This window comes from Empidonax traillii, unplaced genomic scaffold, assembly GCF_003031625.1.
Source record: "Empidonax traillii isolate 1590-97213 ecotype Southwest subspecies unplaced genomic scaffold, ASM303162v1 scaffold453:size478658, whole genome shotgun sequence".
Taxonomy (NCBI): domain Eukaryota; kingdom Metazoa; phylum Chordata; class Aves; order Passeriformes; family Tyrannidae; genus Empidonax; species Empidonax traillii.
The window spans coordinates 184,632-210,504 of record NW_020955646.1 but is presented as its reverse complement, the minus strand read 5'-3'; the positions used below and the strand labels follow the sequence as shown (position 1 = coordinate 210,504).

At 35.5% G+C, this 25,873-nt stretch overlaps 1 protein-coding gene across 4 annotated transcripts in view; it reads left to right on the top strand.

Moving 5' to 3' along the window:
- Positions 1-25,873, top strand: part of CDH19 (cadherin 19) — a 112,600-nt gene that overhangs the window by 78,916 nt on the left and 7,811 nt on the right. For all 4 annotated transcript variants that reach the window (XR_003572514.1, XM_027895234.1, XM_027895235.1 and 1 more), the window contains 7 exons: positions 1,853-1,972; positions 2,610-2,774; positions 3,720-3,904; positions 4,983-5,236; positions 7,703-7,839; positions 17,426-17,547; positions 25,471-25,588. Coding sequence is in view for 3 of the 4 variants with exons in the window: in XM_027895234.1 (XP_027751035.1) it covers positions 1,853-1,972; positions 2,610-2,774; positions 3,720-3,904; positions 4,983-5,236; positions 7,703-7,839; positions 17,426-17,547; positions 25,471-25,588 (1,101 nt within the window). In the remaining variant the exon portion in view is untranslated. The remainder of the gene's footprint in view (positions 1-1,852; positions 1,973-2,609; positions 2,775-3,719; positions 3,905-4,982; positions 5,237-7,702; positions 7,840-17,425; positions 17,548-25,470; positions 25,589-25,873) is intronic.

Sequence of the window (25,873 nt, the reverse complement as noted above, 5' to 3'; positions counted from 1 at the left end):
TAGAAGAGTCAACAGGCAAGCAGACAAATGTGCTTGGTTCTTAGAGAAGCAGGAAATGTTGGTTTAGATTCAAGATTTCTATGTGATGATTAGAAACTGTGTAAAAATTAAATCTACCTTTAAATGTGTGAGATGCACAAATGCTATAATAATAACTTTGTAGTCCTAATACGTTGGATTTTATTGCTGATTTACTAATTATGGTGCTGCAAATAACTCCATTTCTAAACTTAGTTTAGAAATAGGTAGCTGGGTTTATTTAGTAGAAAATAGCATTCATGACAGACCGTACTCACTGGATTACTCATAGTTCTTGATCCCTTCCTAACTGGCACTCCATTTCTTTTTCAAAGCAATTGCATTCTAGTTATGCTAAATTGTCTTAGAGGATGAGGGTTCCGTAATACTGACAGTAATTTCCATAGATCACAGCTGATACAAAGTTAACAGTTGTGTAGCTAAAGATTTCATTAACCCTTCAGTCTTATCACGGAATTCTGTAATTTCTGAAGCATATATGTGCCCTGACTAAATATGCATCTGTAATTTTATGTTTAACATTTCTCTAGAGCAACAGGATCTGTATTTATACTTATACATCTATACACACATCTAAAGCTCACATAAACATCAGATATTCAATATTGTAGGTACGTTTTGAAGGACATATAGGTCCAAAACTTCACGAAAATTATTAACAGTTTATTGTGCTCTCCACCTGAGAGAAGATAACATGCATTATGGAATCACTTGCAGTGTTGCTGAGTAAATTGAGAGAAAATGCAAAACATACTTTTTAAAAAAATCAAAATATTTAATTTAGCATATTCTTATATGAGAAATCATTTTTCATTTCTGCTTAAAAATAAAACGGTTTAACTGTTAGAAAACTCAGCAATGAATATATTTGTTTTATTGGAGACAAGTATCAACTTTGTCTTTGTCATAAAAAATGTGTTTCTGATCTAACTCCCTTGCACTCCACTGTTTCTTCTTCTTTTCTCCTACAGCATAACTATGCAAGCTATATTGGTAAGCAAGTGCAACCATGTGAACATATTGCCAGAAATTTTTAGAAAGTATCTTGATTTCCCACTATTCCTCATGAGAAGTGATATTTGTATTCTAATGCAGAACCTAGGTGAGGAAAAAAGATAAAAATAATTATTACCTTACAAAATTATGTTACTGGGAATGTTTTCTTTTAAAGGACAGTCATTACTGGTAGTGCCAGTCAATCTTCTACCTAGGATATAAAGAGCTTCCCATCAGAGATGAAATCAAGCTCTACAGTTTGATCTTGCTGGTTGTTGTACTGGGAATTCTGCCATCATTTTTTACACTGGGATAGCTCATTAAAGAGTCAACGATAAAAAATTTTATCTGAGCCTTGTTATACTTCCTGGCTGCTTTGCTTGCTAACAATTAATTTCTTTAGCACCAATGGGTCTACTGGTGATAAAGTATCTGTGTTTTCTTATTCCTGTGGGAAACTCCCATAAAATACTTTGAAGAATATAGAAGGGGTTGAGAAACAATCTGCTATAGTCCATTCACATATCAGAAATTAGGGAAAATATGTGTAGTATTTTAAGCAACATAAATGTAGTGCTAAAAAATTGTACATTTTTTTAATTATTTTTAAATTTGAATGCAGCGAGAATAGTTGCTGGAGAAATATTTTCCCTTTTTAATGATAAATTTTAGAAGATGTCATTTGCTTTTGTAAATTTTTAGGACTCTGATAATATATCTGGTATGTTAAAAGGTTTTGAAAGACTTTATGTTCTATAATTATGAGATAATTTATACAAGAAGAAAATAAACATAATCTATTTTTTTTTTCCTTGAGGTACTTCAGTTATACAGGTAACAGCTACAGATGGTGATGATCCTTCTTATGGGAATAGTGCCCGTCTGCTTTACAGTCTCATTCAAGGACAGCCATATTTCTCTGTGGAGCCAAAAACAGGTATTACAAATGAACTTGTAACTTGAAAACATTCATAAACTAATATAATGGATACAAGCAAAAATATTTCTTCATGTCAATACAAAGATGAACTGATAACACCCTACACTCTTACATCTTTGCATAGTTCCTAGATCTAAAAAAATTATTTTTTTCTTTCCCATAGAAAGTCGAAATTCTTTCTCTCTAAAACATCCAAATTTTAGTTAGCAAAATATCGTGTTAAAAAAAAAGAATTGGATTACTAGTACCCCATTCAACAAATGCATCTAGGAACACTTCTCATTTAACAGCTCTATGACTCATTATGTGACATTTCTACTTCTATGTTGGAGGAACCACAGATACGGGACATCCCTCCAAAAACCTACTTTCTAGTATGGTTATATATGGTAAAGGAAATATAGGGAGTATTCTGCTTCCCAGAACTCTAAATATGCAGAATGGATCTCTCATACAGCACATTTGCTACCATGAGTACTAATTCCCAGTATTAGGACAGTTTTGCTGTGCATGGTCTAGAATGGAAATTGATAGCTAGGTCCAGTGATACATTTTTATACCCATATTATACTGTCAGATGATGGGGAAAAAATGAGACTGTTATATGTTATTACACTATACTTTTCATTTTTAGGGGTCATCAGGATGGCTGCCCAAATGGATCGAGAAACAAAAGACCAGTATTTGGTCATCATCCAAGCCAAAGACATGGTTGGGCAACCAGGGGCATTTTCAGCAACAGCCACTGTTACCATTAACCTCTCTGACATCAATGACAATCCACCTAAATTTCAGCAGCGTGAGTATAGGTTGTTTACACTAATTGAAGTCTTGAAGAAATTTGGATCCATTGTAGTTCTGTTAGGTTCACGGGCAGGTCTTTTCAGAACAGGACAGTGGATCGACTTCAGAATACAGATTAAAATAAAAGTAAAATTAAAAAAAAATTTTAAAAAAAGCCCCCACAAAAGCTCAAAAATCATGAGAAAAAAATATCATTGCAAAAGGTTTCAGGCCTGCTGTTTTTACTTACTGCAAGACTTTGGAGACAAATCACTTACTAAACTGTTTTCCCTTTAGTTTGCCCTACCTAAGCACTATTTTCACGCACCTTCTTTCTTCCTCTCCTCTCTTCATTCTTTTTTGGCAGATACTGTTAAATTTTTGGTAAATGATGTGAACCTATCTGTCCAGGGAGTTTCTAGCAGATGTGGGAGCTGCTCACTGGGCTGTCAGGATAAACTAGTGAAGTGCAGTCCTCCACTGTATTTTCACTCTGCTAGTTCATAGAATCATAGAATAGTTTGTGTTGATCTTTAAAGGTCATCTAGTCCAACCACCCCTCAATGGGCAAAGATCTTCAGAGCCCCATCCGACCTGACCTGGCATTTTTCCAGGAACGGGTATCCACCATCTCTCTGCACAACCTGTGCCAGTGTTCACCACCCTCATTGTAAAAAACCTCTTTCTTATATTTAATGCAAATATTCCCTCCTTCCTTTTAAAACCATTGCCTCTTGCCCTTTGCTCTATTTATTGCTAAAGGAGGGCTGAGAGGGGAGGACCTGTAAGTGGAAAGATTGTCATGCCCTGTACCCATGATCTATACAATGCTAGATTTTATCCTTTACTCTACTAAAAGTTGAGAACTTTCCCCAGCTTTCTGAGAGCCACATGCCATGATAGCTACAGCAGCTATTAACTAAGACAAATCACTAAACTGTGCCAGTATTTGTTTCTTTAGGACTCTACCATATGAGTGTCTCTGAAGAGGCTCCTGTGGGCACCACTGTAGGTAAAGTCTTTGCAGAAGACAACGACATAGGGGAGAATGCAGCCATGAACTATTCCATTGAAGGAGATAGCTCACATGTTTTTGACATCATTACTGACAGTGAGACTCAAGAAGGAATTATCTTATTAAAAAAGGTGAGATCTCAGAAACCTTCTAAAAAATACCTAAATACTAGAGAGAATTTCCACAAACAAGCTGGGTGTTTAAAAAAGGCCTTTTTCTTTGGATTCTACTATTTTTTTTTCTTTCTTTAAGTTTTGTGATTTGATTGGAATATTAGGCAGACGAAAAGAAAAATGCTTTTCTTTCTGTTTACCTTTTTGACTCATTCCTATTACTGCTGAATACAACAGTGACAGTCAGAGTATCTTAATGTCATCTCTAGCAGTGCAACGCAGTGTATCCCATTGTGAGAAAATGTTCTATCTCTTCTGTGCACCATCTGTAAAATTTTTATCAATTTTTATCAGTGCAAACAATATTACTTACTTCCAACATCTCCTGTTACGTGAAGCCAGAATTTATTACAGTATTAGATAGACAGTGAAGGTTTTGTTATGACATAACTTTGAAAAGACACTAAATACACTCAAAAATACCAGCTTATGAATTAAGATACTTATAAGTCTTTGATACTGTGTAATTTTTTTTTTTTTTGGATCACACAAGAGTATTTCTGGGGCATCTAGGACATCACTTGAAATGGAAATAGAGTTTGATAGTGTAGTGAAATCCAGGGTTTGGAAGAAATGAAAGCTAAAAGTGTGGTGGTTTTGTTTGTTTGTTTGTTTGTTTTATTTAATTTTGGTTTAGGGGCTTGTTTGTTTGTTTGTTTGTTTCTTTTGCTATGTGAATTTGTTCAGAAAGCTATTTATTTAACAAGTCTTTTTTTTTTTTTAATTATTTGAGTAGATAAAGACTATCTAAAATAATTATGTAACTAGGATTTTTTTTTACAGTGTTGTCTGACTGTAGCACTAAAACCAGCCTAAATATGAAAGCAAACAAAACCAGTTTAATTTTGAAGTGTTTCTAACATAAAAAGAAAGAAATATGAGAATCAACTAGTTTTAAAAATAACTGGTTTTTTTTCAAATATTCCCAAATGAATTATAACACTATTTTGTCTTTAATCTCACACCATTTATGGAACTATATTTAATTCAAATATAAAGAAAGAAGTATTTCAAATCTCTCTTTTATTCTTAACAGACAGTGGATTATGAGAGCAAAAGAAGATACAGTATTCACGCAAAAGTTGTGAACAAGTACATTGATGAGCGTTTTTTGAAAGAAGGACCATATGAAGACAAAACCATTATCAAAATCAATGTGGAAGATGCTGATGAACCTCCAGTTTTCACCTCAGAGAACTATGTGATGGAGGTTGTTGAAGGGGCTATGAGTGGCTCCCTGGTGGGGGTCGTAACTGCCAGAGATCCAGATAATGATGACAGTCCAGTCAGGTACTTAAAATGTGAACAGGTCTCAACTATAAATGTAGTTGAGATTTCCAAATTGTATTTTTGTTCCTTACCTTGGTTCATAACCACAGTTAATTGTGCTCTCACTGTGACAGCCTACGTTACTCAAGATGTTATGGTTTAACCCACTTAGGCAACAAAGGACCACACAGCTGCTCACTCATTCCCCCAGCCATCGAGATGTAAGAGAGAATTGAAAGGGTAAAATTGTGAGAACTTATGAGTTTAGATGAAGACGGTTTAATAATAATTTAAAAAAAAAAAAAAAAAGAAAAAAGGAAAAGAAAGTAATAGAGGGGAAAAAAGCCCAACGCACAACAAAACCCCGAGAAAACAAGTGATGCAAAACAACCCAGAACAATTGCTCACTGCCAGCCAGCTGATACCCAACCACTCAACTCAGTAACAGCAGATCCTGTTTTCAAACTTTAATAATAAATAATTTTTAAAGAGAAAACAGGTGATTAATCTTTAACATACAATTATAATTTAAATAACTTCCTGAATTGCCTGACATCACTTTGTACTATGCAATGTAGACAAGCTAGGATACAGTGAAAAATGGTTGAGACATAAAATAATTTATGGTATGTACACTTCTAAAAGCAGGCATATAAATATATTATGTTATGGCTTCAGAGGTTTAGGCAATGATTTGTTATGATTTTATATTCATTTACTGTTATTTAGTAAGCTTACATTAAATAAGAAAGAATAAAAATATACATGCAATTTTTTATTCCCACCCAAAAAGGGATCATTTGGTAGTTTATTTAGATGATTGAAGCATCTCCTATGGAACAGTTAAATGTTAATGCATATCTATGACTTCTTAGTTAGAAATATTTTGAAAGCACTTGCCTCAAAGTGAATATGTCTGCATAGTCCCAAAACAGTGATACATAAATTGCTTCACTGAGTTTCTTTGGAGCACGTCACTTCTAATATATAGGTGTGTTTACTGGGCTAAGTGCCATGCAAATAAATATAATTTTAAAATCATTGCTACCATAAACAACAGCAGTTACTTATAATATAGAAAACAAGATTGTTTCCTTGTGGACCCCAGGTTTCAAGTAAACAAATTAAAAAAACCATGCAACAAAACCTCACTACATCAGTAATAAAAAATAACGAATATCTAGCAATAACGAATTATTATTAATATTAAAAAAATAACGAATATTTAGCAATTGTTTATCAAGATTCAAATTAATTAAAAAAAAAACCAAAAAACACAACAATATTAGAAAACCCTGAACAAGCTTTGATGTAGGGTATGAGGAATGCTCACTTAAAGAGGAAAAAAACACAAAAAACCAAACAAATAAACAAAAAAACCAACCAAAAATACAAAAAAAAAAAAAAAAAAACACAAAAATACAAAAAACCAAAAATAGATGTTTATAAATCTTAAAAATTCAGCTCAAATTGTAATAACTTTCACTTACAGTGTTGTGATGGTTCCTTGATTTATCCTTTACTGATTTTCCAAAACAGATAAAACGTAACTATAAATAATAAGTTAGAGAGTCATCCAACTTCTGGTACACTAATTGAGCTGGAGTCCCCAGTGTCAACAGGAAACAGAAAGGCTTTGTCAAGCACAATTAAAGGTATAATAAAAGGGAGTAGTTTCATGAGGGAATTCAAATTTAGAGTGGAAAGAACCTTGCAACATTCAAACAGGTTTTATTTCCATGGAATAGACTCTACTAGGAACTGCATCATATGATATATTTCTTTGTAGGTCATTTACAATATTAGTAAATATCCTTTTTTGCACCAATATCTTTGGACAGGTTTTTCTGTCCACCTCTGATCTGTGATCAGTGGTTAGACTTCAACCATTTGAGTGGTATATATGTATGCACATTCACATGTGCATGCCCGCATATGGACATGGCATCTGGAGCCTTTTCAGAGAACACTCAGGAACACAGGACTCATTTGCAATCATCTCCTACATTAGGATTTTGTACCCTGCCTAGACACCTCATTATGGATAGTTTTCTGTCTTTATAATGCCCGTTCCCTTGGCATAAGAGCTTGTCAGCAATGATAAAATAGATTTGCCATTATACCTCCACTTAGCTGTTGTTATTCATTTCACAAGTGGCACTTTTGCTGTTTCTTTTCAACGAAGTCATTCACCTGCTGTGAGCCTGACTTAGAAGTATGAATGAATAATACATTTCAGATTCAGTTCACATTAATATAGATCTGAGACATATTTAGTTTTATAAAAAGAAGAGCTTTGATCTTGGCAGCAGTGAGTTTTAAATGTTTATAAGTGTACATTTTTCATGATTTCTGAGTTGTTGCAGCACACATTTATATGCATATATACACAGCTCTGTTTTCTCAACTGGCAGTAGCTTTCCATGTCCTTGCCTCTGATGAAAAATTTTGGTATTAGGAAATCTCTTTACTTTTTTTGGGGTGCAGGTACTCTATTGTCCAAAGCACGCCTCTAAAGAGACTGTTCAGCATCAGTGAACACAATGGAACAATCATCACAACTAAACCTCTGGACCGAGAGACAGCTTCTTGGCACAACATAACTGTTACAGCCACAGAAACAAGTGAGTAAGAAATTTAAGGAATGCTGTGTTTTATATACTGTGAACTGTAATTATCCACTGAATATGCCTTCTTATAAGCAGAGAATACATGCTTCTTTCTCTTGCCTGCTACATAAGGAACATTATTAAAATGGTTTGTTAAATAGAAGCAGAATGGATTTGAGCTCCAAGGTCCTGTGCTTTTTCATAAAAGATGACCTTACAAAAAAAAAGAAATTGTAATAGGATCAAGAGTGTAACGCTTTCAAGTTACAGTGAAGCATATGAATTGTTCCTGCAGTGCAAGATCTTAGGTTAAATTAGACCCTGGTTAATTTCACACCAGATTTTTGACTAGTGTGAAATTAGCCAGGGTCTAATTTAACACCAGTCAGAAACCTGTGGATCAAATTAATTGTGAATGCAAGGCCCAAATCAGCTAGACTTCTATTCAGTAACAATTAAATCTATGAAGCAACTTTTACATAGATTTCACCTGCCAATTTTGTTTGAAAGTCAAATGCAAATTACCTCTGTTTATGCTTTTGATGCTTTCGGTTCCCTAAATCTGGGGCAACACTAGAAATTTAACAGTTACTGCTTTATAAGACAATTTAACAAAATATTATGTGATGTTATTTAAAAATTAATCCCATCCATCCTCGGGAAGGAGAAAAATCATATGAAACTGGAGACCAATCAATAAATCAGAGAGGTTTTGCCAAATACTCTTAACACTTTTTTTAATCCTGAAACTCAGTTAAATGCTATTTATTGCTAAGGCCATTTTAAAAACATATTCATAAACAACACTATTCCCCTCTCTGTATATGTGTAGAACATTTCTGTTGGAACTGTGCTACAGGATAGTCAGTATCCATTTTCATTGAAGTCTTTAATTTGTATTTAGAAATTTATAGTATTATCTGCCTTTTTAGCTTTTCCATGAGGTTTTAAGCATAAATGTGCTTTCCTTCTCATGTTGTTAGGCAGCTGGTAGGTGTTGTCAAAATTGATCTTTGGTGTAGTTTTGTCTTGTCTTCAATAGCACTATGGAAACACAGCAGGATGACTTTGGTTTAGACTTTTCTGTTTAGTTAAACAATAAAACAGGAATGAACTAAATGTTTCAAGTGAATAACTGTCTCCTGCAGCAAAAGAAAATGAGTCTCTCACAGCAATGAAAGTTGTTGTAGAGAAATGGAGACCTCATTATGTTCATATTCTTATTCTTTATTTCTTTAATGATGATATGGTCACTGTCCATAACACTCTGTTCAAAAGCCCTGAAATTAGGTCACCTTGGTCTGGCATACCTGGAATGATTTATACCTTGAACTAGTAGAATTTTAGTCCTTTTAATATAGTCATAACAAATACTCTGGGCATGAGACATTTGGTGGATGACATTGTGGCTCCACTGAAACCAAATCAAAATGCCATTAGAGTTCACTCAAACAAGATATTCACTGCACCTGAAGCACATATTAAAACTGCATTAAACCAGCAACCTCCCTAGGAGCCTGTTGATGCCCTGAAACTCATACAATACACTATAATTTCCCTCCATTGAAGGGACAGAGATCAGAGATGAGTAAGAGAAGCTTCCCTCTGTTACCGCAGGCCTGTGGTGTGGATCATCCTATCCTTGTGCCATTGAGAGAGCATGTTTTAACAGCATCCAGAAGTAGGTCTAATTCATTGGAATATAAATGCAAGCTGTCAGAACTTGCAACCTGTAGAGACTTATTCCAACTTGTGTCTAAAATATTTCTTGATTTTCAAGAGAAATCAAGTTTCCTTTGATCCATTTTTACTTGGTTGTAATCAGCTTTCACCTAGTACAAAGCTGAAGCATAAACAATAGTATTCTAAACATATCTGAGAACAAGAAATCCTTAAGCCACCATTATCCAGTTGACAGATGGTCAGCTGTGCTGTTCCACTAGACTCAGTACTGGGGTCAGTCCTGTTTAATATCCTTATCAATGATTTGGGTGAGAGGATCACATGCACCTTCCCTCACTTTACAGTTGACATCAAGTTGAGCTGTGGGAGTGTTGATCTTCTGAAGGACAGGAAAGCTATGCAGAGATGTGGACAGGCTATACTGATGGGCCAAGGCCAATTGCATGAGGTTCAACAGGGCCAACTGCCAGGTCCTGCACTTTGATCAAAACAACCCCACAAAGAGCTATAGGCTGGGGCAAGTGTGACTGGAAAGCTGCCCAGAGCAAAAGGACCTGTGGGGTGCTGGTACACAGCTGGGTGAACAGGAGCCAGTAGTGTGCCCAGGTGGCCAAGAAGGTCAGTGGCATCCTGGCTGGTATCAGAAAGACTGTGGCCAGCAGGACCAGGGCAGGGATCGTCCCCGTGGGCTCGGCACTGGTGAGGTCACACCTCAAGTACTGTGTTCACTTCTGGGCCCCTCACTTCAAAAAGGTCATTGAGCTGCTGGAGTGTGTCCAGAGAAGGGCAATGAAGCCAGTAAAGCGGCTGGAGCACAAGTCTTATGAGAAGTGCCTGAGGGAGCTGGGTTGTTTAGATTGGAGAAGAGGAGGCTCAGGAGAGACCTTATCACTCTCTACAGCTACCTGAAAGGAAGTTGCACGGATGTGTAGGTCAGTCTTTTCTGACAGGTAGCAAGTGATGAGAGGAAACAGCCTCTACTTGTGCCAGGGGAAGTTTAGATTGGATATTAGGAAAATTTTCTTTCAGGAAAAGATTGTCTAGCATTGGAACGGGATGCCCAGGGAAGTGGTTGAGTCACCATCCTTGGAGGTATTGAAAAAAACCATGAATGTCGTACCTGGGCACATGGTTTAGTGGTGAACATGGCAGTGTTATGGCAACATTTGGATTTGATGAACTTAAAGGTCTTGTCCAACCTCAATGATCCCATGTTTGTATGATTCTGCAATCAATTTTACTTGATCTGCCAGTCGTAAGCAAATTAATGTACAAAAAGCAAAGCAATTTTACCACCGAGTCTTGCAGATTTTCTTTCATAGTAGGTTGCAGACTTAATACGTTTCTAAAAAATCGACAATTCTTTGTATAGTTAAATAACGGATAATATAATAATTCAATATTTAATTGTCTTCTTGCTTTGGTCATATATATGTATATACTTGTTGACAAACTTCTAACTTGGTGAAGTAATCCTTTTTAAAAAAAATTTTCCATTCTTTAGGAAGTAAAGAAATTTCTTAAGGAAGTAAAGAAATTTGCTTTAACCAAAACACAGTCATACTATAAGAATATTACAATAAATTATGACAACATTTATTGTTAGTAGTAGCGTTTTTTGTCAGCCTGTTTTTCCCCCTCCCGCCCCCTAGTACTGAGGATGGATTCAAGGAATAGAGACACCAATTTTAAAGAATAAATGTATAAGTTTACCATAGAGCAAAATAGTGAGGAATTACAAAAGAAAAGAGTGGCTTATGAAACGATACACTTAGCAATGCATCTAATCATTACAACAAAGAAAGTCTTATAGTGATTAAGAGAGAGATACATTACCAGCTACCCTAAATAATACATTACAGACTGCGCTTCAGCTGGGGAGGCCCCTGATCACAGCAAAGGACTGGAGAACCCTTTCCTGGTAAATGGGAAATCCTGGACAGTGCGTCCACTGGTAGAGTGAAGCCTCCATCTTTGCTGTAAAAGGGTTCAGCTTATACAGTGTTGAACAAACCAGTTTACATCACTTGAATGGCGTGCAAAAATAATCTGACTTTCTTCCTCCATTGGTATTCCCCTGAAGCTTGGCTAAGGCCTGGAGGGAGACCCAGCGAGCCAATCTGGCCCATCTGCTATCAGATCCCCCACGGCCTTGATTTGTCACTAAATAAAGAACTTACAGCCACACTGATATCTCAAATATGAACCAGATGTGACTCTGTGAAGCCTTTTGTTCTTCACAACCTTGGCAGCAAAGAAAAGACATATTTATAACACATACAGGCCTTACTAATTACTCATAATATGCTGTGCTAACAAGTATAAGTGAGTATTCTTAAGGCATTACTAAGGATTATATAGCATCTTGGTACTAAGCAGATATACAGCTAAATACAATACTAGGCTAAATAGAATATTAGGTTGGAGAGTTCATCTTATAGTTCAGCTTTGGTTAAGGGCCAGTACTTCAGTTCCCAGCATTACATAGTGCTAGTATTACTGTTATTATTTCAAGTTTATTTTTTCTGGCTGATGATAGTGTTAAGCTTTTTTTAATCCCCTGCAAGTATTGAGTACTATTTTATCTCTAGAGATGGTTACTGCTTTTCTTTTCAAGTTAGTCCTTTTGGTCCCTAGCAATTAAAGCATTATCTTCATTTTCACACAGATTCAGCCTATTGCACTTGACACACTCTTCTCTTACACCTTGTCTTTCAAGTTCTAATCTCTATCATAGAGGTTGTGACAAAGAATTTTTCTGCTCATTGAAAGATATTTGGCTTAATATAGGATATAAGTACAAGAGCTGAATTGAAGTTCTGATAATTTTCCTGTGTGAGGGATAAAAGGCAAAGTAAGTTTTGCCTACCTTGTTCCCCAATGGAAACCAAAGCACGTCTGCTTCACCAAAACCATCATTAAATATCCACCAGACACTGATTCCAGGAGTGGTTTTGTAATAGGTTGCTTGCTATCAAAACAAAATAGTTGTGATTTCAGAAACATTAAAAACTTCCATACATACAGAAATTGTATTTTTTGTCATTTAACCATATGCTAGAGGAAAAAAACAAACAAATCACAGTGGGGTTGGATCAAGGGTTGGACTTGATGATCTTGGAGGTCTCTTCCAACCCAGTTAATTCTATGATTCTTTGATTCTTTGAAACACCAAAACAACCATGACACAATAACCCAAATATATTAAAGAATTAGAAAAAAGACTATTGAAAAAAAATATTTTTTTTTTTACTTCAAGAAAACAGATGTGCTTCCAAAAACAGATCTAAATGTTTGTGCCAACAAAGTACACAAAATATAGGCTTTAAAGGTAGTATAGTATCCATAAATCTCACAAAAAAATAGAGTAAGAATAGGCAAAGCTAGCTGGATCCTTCCTGTTCCACTTTCTATACAACTGAAGCCACCAAAGGTATTCCCTGCTTTCTATTAAGAGCTACAAAGTTTTCCTTTGAATGACAATGCAGTTACATCTCTACCCTACACATCCAATTCTGACTTCAGGAAAAGAGTTTAAGTAACCCCAGACTCATGATATTATTTCTAAAAGGGATGTGGGCTACTCTTTATGTTTATCTAAAAGACAAGCTGAGCATTATTTCATTTCCTATTGTATTATTATGAATGTTTGATTCAACAAGAGAAATGTTATCTCACAAAGAATTATTTCTGAGATGGCTCTGACAGATCATAAGGTTTGGAAAATTAGCACAGCTTTAATGACTTCACAGGAGAAATAGAAATGAGAAACTGCTGACTATCTACCCCTTTATCTCTGTGGTAGTTGCTCTTGCTGCCATTTCCTTTGGCAAAAGACTCAAAGCTATCAGCATAGATTCCATAAGATCCAAGAAAACAAATGTTTGCTCCAAGCAACTAGTGAATTATACATTAAAAAAGTAATATAAGAATCAACCAAAGTGAGGCAGTTGGAAAAAAGGCAGAGAGGAGTTTTCCTTTTGTCTTAAAGGTTTATTTAACTAATTTAAGACAATACCTTAACGACCTCTAAACTGGTCAGATGCAGTGACACTAGGAGCAATCCTGAGACATATTTTAACTATAATGAATATTCTCATGATTGACATACCTCTGGTTTAGATAGGGCAGATCGAGATAATGACATTTAAGTTGATAGATATTCAGTATTCTTGGAATGTCTTAAGATTATTTTATTCACTGGAAAAATGTTTTCATTATGATTCTTAAACAATAACATGTCAACGTTAATGTGAATGCTGCTATTGCAGAGAAATTTCTTGCCTACTAGAATAATAGATTACACCGAGGGGACGGCAGACATTTCTTAGAGCTGTGTTGTGTAAGTGATGATTCAATGTGCTGACAGGTTTGATACCTGTCAGATACTTCCAAGAGATACTCAATATAGAATCCAGGAACTAAAGAGTAGTTTGGATTGGAAGGAACCTTTAAGTCATTGAGTCCAATTGTAAATCTAAAACTGCTAGCTCCACTATTAAACCATGTGCTTACTGCCAGATCTACATGTATTCTCAATACCTCCAAGGATGGTGACTCAACCACTTCCCTGGGCATCCCGTTCCAATGCTAGACAATCTTTTCCTGAAAGAAAATTTTCCTAATATCCAATCTAAACTTCCCCTGGCACAACTAGAGGCTGTTTCCTCTCATCACTTGCTACCTGTCAGAAAAGACTGACCTACACATCCGTGCAACTTCCTTTCAGGTAGCTGTAGAGAGTGATAAGGTCTCTCCTGAGCCTCCTCTTCTCCAGTCTAAACAACCCAGCTCCCTCAGGCACTTCTCATAAGACTTGTGCTCCAGCCGCTTTACTGGCTTCATTGCCCTTCTCTGGACACACTCCAGCAGCTCAATGACCTTTTTGAAGTGAGGGGCCCAGAAGTGAACACAGTACTTGAGGTGTGACCTCACCAGTGCCGAGCCCACGGGGACGATCCCTGCCCTGGTCCTGCTGGCCACAGTCTTTCTGATACCAGCCAGGATGCCACTGACCTTCTTGGCCACCTGGGCACACTACTGGCTCCTGTTCATCCAGCTGTGTACCAGCACCCCACAGGTCCTTTTGCTCTGGGCAGCTTTCCAGTCACACTTGCCCCAGCCTATAGCTCTTTGTGGGGTTGTTTTGATCAAAGTGCAGGACCTGGCAGTTGGCCCTGTTGAACCTCATGCAATTGGCCTTGGCCCATCAGTATAGTCCGTCCACATCTCTCTACGGAGCCTTCCTACCCTTCAAGAGAACAACAACTCCCAACCAACTTGATGTCAACTGTGAATTGAGGCAAGGTGTATGTGTTCCCTTCATCCAGATGATAGATAAAAGTATCAAACATGACTAGCCCCAATAGTGACTGCTGGGAACACCATTTGTGACCAGTGCCAAATGAGTTTAACTTTGCACACCACCTTTCTCAGGGCCCAGCCATCCAGCCAGTTTTGCCCCAGAAAACAGTGCATTTGTCCAAGCCTTGAGATGATTTCTCCTGGAGAATGTTCTACCTGCAAGTATTCCTTCCCTTGTTTTCAGTTGGCGTATTTATAAACATCTTCATTACATAAAAAAATAGGTTTTTTTCAGCCTAGTCTGCACACAACTTTTGTACCATGATACTGGTATAGTTATGTCTGGCTTTTCCTTGTCTCAGGTAGTAATAGCAATATAATCTTGTGTAAATGCAGTAAAGGTAGGGGAAAAGTACCTTATATTATCAGAGTTTATTTTCCTTTTCATACAGGAATAAGCTTTACTGCCAAATCTTTTATATACAAAGCCACAGTAATAAAGTATAGTTGCATAACAGCAGCAGTATGTCTTCCGTGAGTACAAAATGCCTAGGAATTAAACCTGTGGTGTAAATAACACTCAGAAAAACAATAATACTTGGAACAAAAATAAAACTTTAACCTGAGAAGCCTATCAGCATTTCTGCCTTAGATTTGCTTGAGCAAAATTAGATTTCTTTGCAAGTATGTGTTTGGAGACTAGTGGATTGAAGAGCTCTGTCATTCTAAATTAAATCTTAGTTTTCTGTGTTGGCTAGAGTTTGGTGTCAGTGCCCACTGCTATTTCACTGTCTAGCAGTGGCAAAAATATTTTTAAAACATATAAATTTTGGTGGTCTTTTTCTCCCAAAGCTTCAAAATTTGAAAATACTTATGAGGAAGAGTAACAGAAATTCTTAAAAGACCAATCACTGTGGTAACCATGACATTAGGTGATGTAAGAAAATCCAGCCAGCTCTTCCAGTCACTTCAGCTCAAAACTCTCCTGCCACTGGTCCACTGGAGCCCAACGTGGTGCCTGGGGCCCAAAGCCTCTGCCCAGGCTCAGGGTTGCAGCTGACACTTTCCTGTTTGCAGGCTCAGCCAGTAGCACAGCTGAGCACATCTCAGAAACCCACAACGATGACCCTGACATGGTCAGTCACGCAGACTGACACAGACAACATCACTGGTGCAGATATACACACATGTTAAACACTCTATAGATTCACAAGCACACACACACACTCATGGATCCCTTCTGTACCTAATTCTGTTTGCCCAGCATCCCTTCCTGTATCCTAAGTCCTCTTATATGCTTCATGGGTCCTCAGCTCACCAGCTAGTGCACAGTTGACACTTACTTGCAAACCCACAGATCTCACACGTTTGTCCCTCATGCTCCCCACATTTGATATCCCCCCCTGAGCATATCTGCATGGAACCCCTGAGCACCTGTCCTGGATCCAAGGACCCCTATTCACTGTTCAGTCCAGCTTAAAGTTTGCTAGCAAAAACATACACACACTCCATGCACAACAAGCCTGGGGAAGATGCAGACATTTTGCCCTTGTTCTCCCCAGTCACCCCAGTAACTGGCTTCATAGGGCCCCGTAGACCGGTTTTCACTCACACACATACAGGTCTCACCAGTAGCTGGCACTTAGTCCCTGCAGCACATGTATATATGCGATGAGAAAGAGTGAGAAAAGATTTGAGAAAATGTAAGGTGATAGGGCAGACTGGTGATCAGGTGCAGGGCTCAGCCAGGCAAATGCACTGAGTGGACCTGTTTTGTACACAAACAGCCCCCTGCATGTTCCCCATGGGTCCCTACAGTTCCACTGATTTCCCCATCCCCCCCAACTTCTGGGATCCTTCTGATGTATAGTCTTATAAGTCCAAGTTGATCTACCTGGAACTGTAGCCCTGTGGTTTCTTGGTAGCTGGTCAGTTATCATAAGGTTTGTTTCCTGTCTTTGTCTCCATGTTTACTTTGTCAGGTCTGTTTCTCTGTGTGTTTTGTTTCTGTTTTCCCCTTTTTCTCCATTGGTTTATCAGTTGTCAAGGTCACTGACCTGACAACTTCATGGGAATAAACATTCTTACACTCTCAGGTTCTACCAACAATTAGTGTATCTGACCAGGTTTGGGCCTCTTCATCCCCTCCCTTTATCATTTGTCCCTCAGATTTTTATTCCTGTATGTTCCTATTTATAGCTTCCTCTTTTTCTTATTAACTCCTGTTGCACTGAAAAAAGGTCCTTGATCAGATATTCTTAGAGGAGCTGACACTCTTCTCACACACGACCTTGTATATGGCTAGTATAATAGATTGTTCTGTGTGAACAAAACTTCATTTAATTTTTCCAGATCTGGTTTTATTTTTTAACATTTAAATTAATTTCTGATCTAGTAAATAAAAGTATTAACAAATCCAAAATTTTACATGGAATGTCTTTTTTCAAGACTCTTGTAATGGTATACTATTATAAGAGTATAAAAATGTGTCTGTAGGTCTTTGTGATTATTTTCTTCTCTGCAGAATATAGGTAAAATTTTCTAATGCTTACATTACCTTAAAATATGTAGTAGATTATTTATAACTCTTGATTTTTTTTTTTTTAACCACTAGGAAATCCTGAAAAAATTTCAGAAGCAAATGTGTATATCCAAGTTCTTGATATTAATGATAATGCACCAGAATTCCCTAAATATTATGAAACATTTGTTTGTGAAAATGCAGTTTCTGGACAGGTAAGCATGGAGAAATTAGCCATCAGTTTTTTCATCACAATAAAGATTTGGTCTGAGACATTGTTATTCTGTTTAGAATTGATTATTTCCGTTCTATGAGTACAGGCTACATTTTGTCTATTTCCAAAATTAGTTCTTTTGATATATCTATAGTTTTAAATTTAAATTTTAGAACACTGACAGGTATCTCTCCCCCTTTAAAAGAAAATCAATATATCTTGTTTGTCTCCAAAACCAGGTAATAAGACAAGTACAGACATTTATGCAAAGAAACATATGGCACAGATTTGTTTCAAGTTAATGTCCCAGATGCTAAATATAGGTCTAGTAACTTCAACAACAGCACAACATAGTCTGGAAGAACCAGGCTTAGACCAGATTCAAAACAGATTCATTGCATCCTTCAATTAGAAATCATTTTTTGTGAACTCAATTCACATCCTGTCTAGTTCCATGGAAGTCTGAAAATGTTTAAAGCATGGCCTTTGCAACACCTTCCCCAACTGGCAGCTTAAGCTATTGTATTAAGCATCCTTCCCTGGAGATTTTTTGCATTTCCTACTCTTCCCCTGCTGAATGGAGTAGCATCAGTCAGCTGCCCTACTCCCCAGGTACACTGCTGTCTTTCCATATTCCTCCAGTAAAAATAAAAACAAGGATGTTAAAAGTTGGAGGAGGAGGTTAGGGGTTTTTTTTTGTGTTATTTTGGTTTAGGTTTTCTTGTTTCTGTGTTTTGGTTTGGTTTGGTTTGGTTTTTAAGAAAAAGATACAAAATAAGCAATAACAAAAAACAAATAATAGTAAAAGTTGTAGATAGAAAAATCCATATGTCTTCCCACGACTCTAAAGCATTGTTTGGACACACAAAAAAAGACCTGTGGGATACCTTTGATGATTCCATTCAAACATTTTGTTGTATTATGGTTTCTAAATCAAAACCCCTCTCTTTTTATGACATTTTGGTTTACTTTGACCTTTATTTGTCTGCAATTATTAAACCTTTTCCTGTTGCTCAAATAATTTCTTTACAGCCTTTTGCATCCATGTTCCTCTATAAGCATTTAATTTGTTTGTTCTGCATTTGGTAATTTCCCAGTCTGCTAAGAGTACCTCTGGTTCAGAGGTATTTGGAACAAACCATTTCTTTTGGTCTTTAGGTAACTCATTGACAGATCAAAGTTCAGGCATTAAATCAACTGCACTCTGTGTTCTCTGACTTCAAGACACCATGAATTAAATATGGATGTTTATAAAATGGATATTTGTAATTCATGTTTTGGACTTGCTTACGATATAAAACCTCTGGTGATTTAATATTCTGCAGTTGCTTACTAATAAATAGTATCTGTATTCTAACCTATCAATAGTTACTTTTCAATGTAAATTAACTATGTATATTACATATTTTAGGAATCAATGGATAAAATTACTCTGTAAAAGCAGTGGTAACAGTGGTAACAATAATTATAAATGCTTTGGGCACAGTACACAGAATAATTCCCCTTTAACATTGTAACACATGAATGAGAGATGTATATGTTATTTTTTTCATTTTACATACAGGAAAAATGCTACTTTCATTTTGGAGTTCTTGCTTTTTTTCATTGCTATAGGCTTTTGAGAATTATAGGCATCTCTAGCTTAGCCTGTGGAGACTGTGACAGTAGTGTTAAATAATTTTCTCATTAACAAATGATCTTAGGAAGAACAACAGGAAATTGCTACTGAAGTGCATAATTATCACAGTCAGAGTTTATGATATTTTATTCAGTGTTTATAATTTAAACAGAATTGTTAGCTCATGTATCTTCAGTGCTATTAATCTTTTTTTTTTTTTAATTTTTAATCACAGAAAAAAGATCCTTTATTTTCATCAGAAAGAAACCAAAATTTCAAAAGTGATTTTATAGATGGCATGGTTGTCCGCTGAATAACAAAATTTACATTTCAGAAGAATCATTTTAAGCAGCTGAAGGACTTAATCAGGACATCAAATATTTTTTATCTTAGCTATATTTCTGCAATTGATTCTAAATAGCTCAGGAATCTGCTTATGTGTTGAGTTGAGATCAAAGCTTGTATAGCTACACTATCACATTTCAGTTTCTAAACCAGCCATGTCTATCCATTTAGCTGGAAATAGTATGCTGAGAGATGTTCTCAGAGACATTCTAGATTTCACTTATTTTCCTGATCTGATCTGAGTTTTCTACTTTCAGATATATTTGCATCTCCCAGTTTATAGTGTTTCGGGGAATGGAAGGAAAGACATGGCAAAGGGAAAGATACTGACAAAAAATGAAATGTCTTATTCAATCTAGATTTTATCTTGGTGTCTGTCTGGTTTACTATGCGGAGTCATGTGGCAATTAAGGTATTTTTACATAGCTTAAGAGCATGCTGGGTTGTGATATAGAGTATGAAATACATCATGAATAAAACTAATTGTTGTCCTAATCATCCAAACTCAGGCACAGTTAATAGTAGCTTCAGTCTAGAGAAGAAGGCTTGTTTTGAAGTTTTGGATTTTCTGAAAGATTATAAAAATCCTTTGTCTGCTTTTATTGACTGAGTGCTGGTCTTCAAGTCCCTGTATGGTGTTTTTGTAAGAGTTACAGATACGTTTGGCTTAGCCTCCAAAAGTCATTCAAACAAAAAGATTATATTTGTCTGTGGGACTATAATCTAAATTTGACAATAAAAATGGATGTAAAGAAGACAGATAGGTGTTTTTTGGCATCATACTAAATCCATTTATCATGTTTATTAGACATTTTGAATGGATTTTTCACTATCCATTTAATGTTATAGTTCTGTACTGTCCTATAATACAGAAATCAGCTGTATACTAACCACAACTGAAGTTTTCTTTTGCACATTGAAAAACCACTTTCATTGCACTCCCAATATTAAATATATTATTTTCAAAATGAAGATTAAAATTGAACATTTCAAAATGAATTGAACATTTCAACCTGAATTGAACATGTTTAAATAAATTGAACATCAATTTATTGAATATAAATTGAACATCTATAGGATAAAAGGCTATAAAAAGTAGTCTTCTATCCTATTTACATTATAGTTATTATCAGATCAAATAGAACAACATTAATAAGGTATTTAAACCCGTGGTTTCTTTTTTATTGGACCTTACAACTTTGTAACTTATGTAAACATGGTAAATGATGGCCACAATGTGCTCATCAATATTTTCTTTTATATTTACTATTTATGTCTGTATAGAGTACCTATAAACCTTTGAACTTCAGAGAAAATATTCTATACAAATAGTCAGTGGACCAAATCTATCCCAAAGGTAACACTGCGGGCATCTCAGCAAGAATGAATCTGACCCTAAAAGCTTAATTTCCATTCATAAATTAACTCAGCTGGAAAATGTAGTTTTAAAGTTTGATGCAGATCATAGCAAAATTTTTAAATATAAGAAACCTGACCTTCCAGAGTGTACTTATTTATATACATAGGAATTTCAACCCTTTTGTGAATGCTGGTCTTTCTTCATATCATGCAGGAAGCCCATTTCAGCTCAAGATAAGCTACATGGAACATGCCTACATTCTGAATTCATGCTGTCATCTCTAATGAGTATTTATTCTGGCAATTCTGAGTTCCTGTAATTTGGGGATCATGTATGAAGTGACTTTGATATTGAAGCTTGCTTATCAATTTTTATTAGATCCAAATAAGTGACTAAGTATGCAGAGCACTTTGAGTTAGAGATGAGAAAAGAACTAAGTTTATTTACTCAGTACTGAACGCACAATAAAATAATAATCAGCTACAGTGAAAGTGAAAAATACTCATTTGATATTTCTTCTCTACATAATGAAATGACAGAGGAAAAGAGAGGAAATCTTTAAACATCTTCTAGGAGTATATGATTAATGTTAAAAATGAACAGTTTGCTAAAACAGATCCTATCTAATAAATCATGATGCAAAATTATTTTTAATAGCAGAGAAGTGAAAGTGATAGGTTAGTATACAATGTTTATTATTTCACATTGCCTGCGCTCTTCATCCTTTACAAAAAACGTCTGAGCAGTACAGATAGAAAAAAAAATTTTAAAAAAATAGCAATGAATGCATCCCTTATAGCGTAAAAACAAGAAGAAGCAGTGAAAGCAACATTTATTGTAGCAGACTCTTACTCTAAGCTGCACCTGCAGATGCACCGAATGTAACTTGTGACATTTTAAAATAGTAGGCAAAGAGGCTTTTATATCCTCTTTTATATGGACCATGATTCAACAACATTACCTCTTAGCAAATGGCACAGGTGGGACAAGTTTATCAACATATGCAAGCAAACATAAAAAAAGCATCTCAGTGCCATGGCATGAGCTTTTCAATTGTTAATCTTATGATGATAAGTATAACGTTATTTATAGCTGAGCAGAAACATTTACAGTAGAGCCTGAGAAAACAGATCAATACTGTGCCAATTTGCTTTTCAAAACAGAAACAGTCAACAGGAGAATATTGGTCTTGAGGTAGAAGGTCTACCTGTTGAAGGATGTTATTGGAAAACAAAACAAAAAATCTGAAGTAGAGAGAGGTGACAAATATGTTCCTACTTCCTTCAGTGCGTCAGTGGGATTGGCAAGACTATAGTTGGGTGTAGAATAACACCCAAAGGACTCAAAATTCTACATTCAAAGTACCTAGCATCAAAATGAACAGTACTGATTGTTTTTCAGATGGACAATCTATGCCATAGGCTGAATTTGGTTGAGAGAAAACTGCAGAAGCAGACAGGGTTGTAACAGAGAAGATTTGTCATTCCTTCTGGAAATCTCCATAATTCCAATTCAGTGAGAACCTTTGGGGTTGAGAAAATAAATTTTCAATGAATTTTCATCAAGATTATTTGACAGTGAACTACTCCATAATCCACAATTTTTTATTTACAAGACGAACAGTCTTGTAAAGGGGTTTACTGAAAATCTCTTCTGTACAAAATAATAATCAATGGGAGATCAGAGCTCTTACTGATATCTTAGACTCTCTCACTGATAATGATTAGATGAATGTACCCACTACTCAGCTGAAAGGGGAAGTCGAGTACAGAAGGCCACATCTTGTTATGACCTTAGATCAAAGGAGACCCTGCTGTTCCCAGATGTGATCTTACTGTGTTTGCAAAGAAATTGTAAATGAGGCCCACCCACCATAAACTTAAATCAGTTTTTCAACAAGAATCAAGTAAATTAATCTCTGTTTTAAATTGACTGCTGGATTATTAAAGCTTCTAGATAATTGAGATTTGAAATTAGAAATTTTAAAGCAATTAAGTTTCAGCCTAGTCAATACAACAACTGATACAACCTTGCAGAAGCAACATATCATTCACTATATTTCCTTTGCTTGCACACTAAAATGTAAGAATTTGTAAAGCTAGACACACAGGTTTAAGTGCAGCTTTTGAGTTTGTGATGCCAGTTTTCCCAGTAAAAGGCTAGTATTTCCTATGTTAAATGTACAAAAATATAGAAAACTAGGGAAAAAAAGCGCAGCAGTTTCCTTCTCTTTGAGTGTTTTTTTTTCTTTAGAGTCAGCAAAATCAGAGGTACCTATTGTTCTCTAAATATTTTATAGACTAATCTGGGTTTTGCTGAATCTTAATGGAAGTGATACAGCAAGAAGTAAACAAAAAGGATTTACCCTGTCCTTATGTTCCAGATTTTCCCCTGCTGCTAAGGTGAATCCTTAAAGGCATATGAATACGGATAGAATAAATCATAAGAATCTCAGAATTGTGTAGAACAAGACAGTACAGACCAAAGCAAGGGAAAGTGGCTTGTTTTGTTTTTTTTTAAGCTAGACACATACTACTCAGAATGTAATGGATTAAATCAGATATAGACCCTATAAATTTATAGGGCCAAATATGTTCTGTATGTAGAATATGGAAGTCAATAATGAAAAAGCAAAACAATATCTAATTTACAACTGCAATAATTTTATGATTTTCAAATATGATAGGCTCCTAAAAATATACTTTCTAAAAACAGAGCTAATACCTGGCTGAACAGAATGAAAACTGGAATTATAAATGTCACACATGCTTTTTTGGCTTTTTTGTTATGTAATTAGGTAATTCTACTCTAACAATTAACTAAACTAAAACGAAAACAAAACAAAATAAAACAAATTAGCTGAGGCTAAGATGCCTTTGAAGATTACTATATTACTCTGCATATTTAGTATACCCTTATAAACCCTGAATTGTAAGGACAGATATAAATCCATACCAAGATTTTTCTCACCTGTGACCACAAACATTTTACCAGCAAATTGTCAAGAAAGGCTAGTATGGTCTTTTTTTAGTTTTTTGAGGCATATGGCAAAATTTTATAACAAAAATATTTCAGTCTTCATAGTTTAGACTATATATATATTTTTATACTCTATTGCTGTTCATATTGAGCATATTCTAGGAACTGTATTTCCTTGTAAAAGTGAAGCTTGTGGTAACCAAGGTAATGTTAGCAGTCAGCTACTGCTCCTCTCTGATTTCTTGACCTGCGTGTTTATACCTGTATTTGCATCACCTTAGTGATTTCGTTAGTTCTGAAGAAAGAAAAAAAAAAAAAAAGCTTTAATAGTCTCCATCCTTTGTACACTGTGATATTACTGAAGAGTTACTCTTCTCATTAAAGGAAATAAAAAAAAAATAAATCTCAAGTGTCCTCACTTGTCTGTAGTGTGAAAATACAGATTTAAAATAAATTTCCCATATAAAAAGGGAACAGTGTTAAGAATACAAAGCTTCTGTGGTATAAGCCACCTTTTGCTCTCTGCTTTGATGATTACATCAAACTTAGCTTGATTGAAAAGAAAAAGAATGTGTGCTGAAGTCAGATTTTTGTTTGAAAAAAGCTGTAATCAGAAGAATTTTCAAAGGCAAAGATGGAAAGATGCAGTAGTCACTTCTGTTGACTTACTGCTTTGCTTTTAAAACCTACAGGTGCTTTCTGGTTTGAGAAAAGTTGAGGTCTCAAGTGTCTTGTTTACAAATATCTATGAGGCATGATATAAAACATCATAAAACAGAGCCCAAGCTCAAATAGAACACTCTCTTTTCTGAAAATTGGTGGGCTTTCACCAGTTTGCTTTCCTCCTGATCAGTAGGAATGCTCACTGTTATATGCATTAAATATTTACTAATAAAAGTAATAAATATAAGCTCTTTTAAAACAGAAATATTGGTAATTATATTAATTGTGTGGGAGCTAATTTACAGACATAAAAGATATTCTTTTGAATGTCATTTTTTCTTTTATCTTGCAATGACTATCTGGTTTGACATATTTCTAAATGAAGAGTATTTTGATTTCTTGAGAAAAAGCAGCCAAAAATTTCCATATTCAATCTGTTATACAGAATCAACAATTCAGCACATGAATTTTTCAACAAGTCTCACTTACTGGAGCTACAATACATCAATTGAATAGTGTCAATATGTTTGTGGCTTGGAAGAAAATGAGTTTTGTATGGTAGGATTTCTTGAAATGTAGAATGATATACTCTTTACCTTGAGGAAAAAAAACCAAACAACCAAACACCAACCCACTATATATATGATTATTTGTTTCATTTATAGAGTCTTCATTTTCTCCTGGTCACTTGATCTAGAAAATCTTTTACATTTTCTCAAGATTTTAGTGCCTGTCTGTCTCAAAAGGATGAAAAATTAAAGCAGAGTATTTGCAGATTATGAGTCTCAATAAGTCTATCTGGGTATGTGGTGAATATTTACATAACAGGCACTCAATACAGACTCACAGATCACATCTTCAGCATCAGTAGTTTCACATGCCTGTTATATCCTTTTATTGTTTTCAAGGACAAGGAAATTCTTTTGTTCTTGTGCAACTCTGTTCTTCTGTCTTTCCAGCTAATTAAAACCATAAGTGCAGTGGATCGAGATGATTCAGCAGAAGGCCACCATTTTAACTTCTCATTGGCTCCAGAGGCCACAAACAACTCACATTTTACTGTCAAAGACAATCAAGGTAATGGCATTCATGTAGCTCTTTAAGACCTTCTTAACGGAAGCTGCATGCTTCTAGAGGTCCTCAATTTTGTAAAACTTTTCGCTTGAATAGAAATTGTCTTTATAAGATATGAACTTGTCCTGAGTTCTATTTCAAAACAATAATTTCATACTATCAGAGTTTATTTTCCTTCTCAAAAGGATAACATAAACAGCAAAAGACAGTTTTTATTTCAAGGAAAGAAAAACTGTTGAGATAAAAAATAAAGTGGTACTCCTCAAAACTGGTTTTCTTAATGTAAAA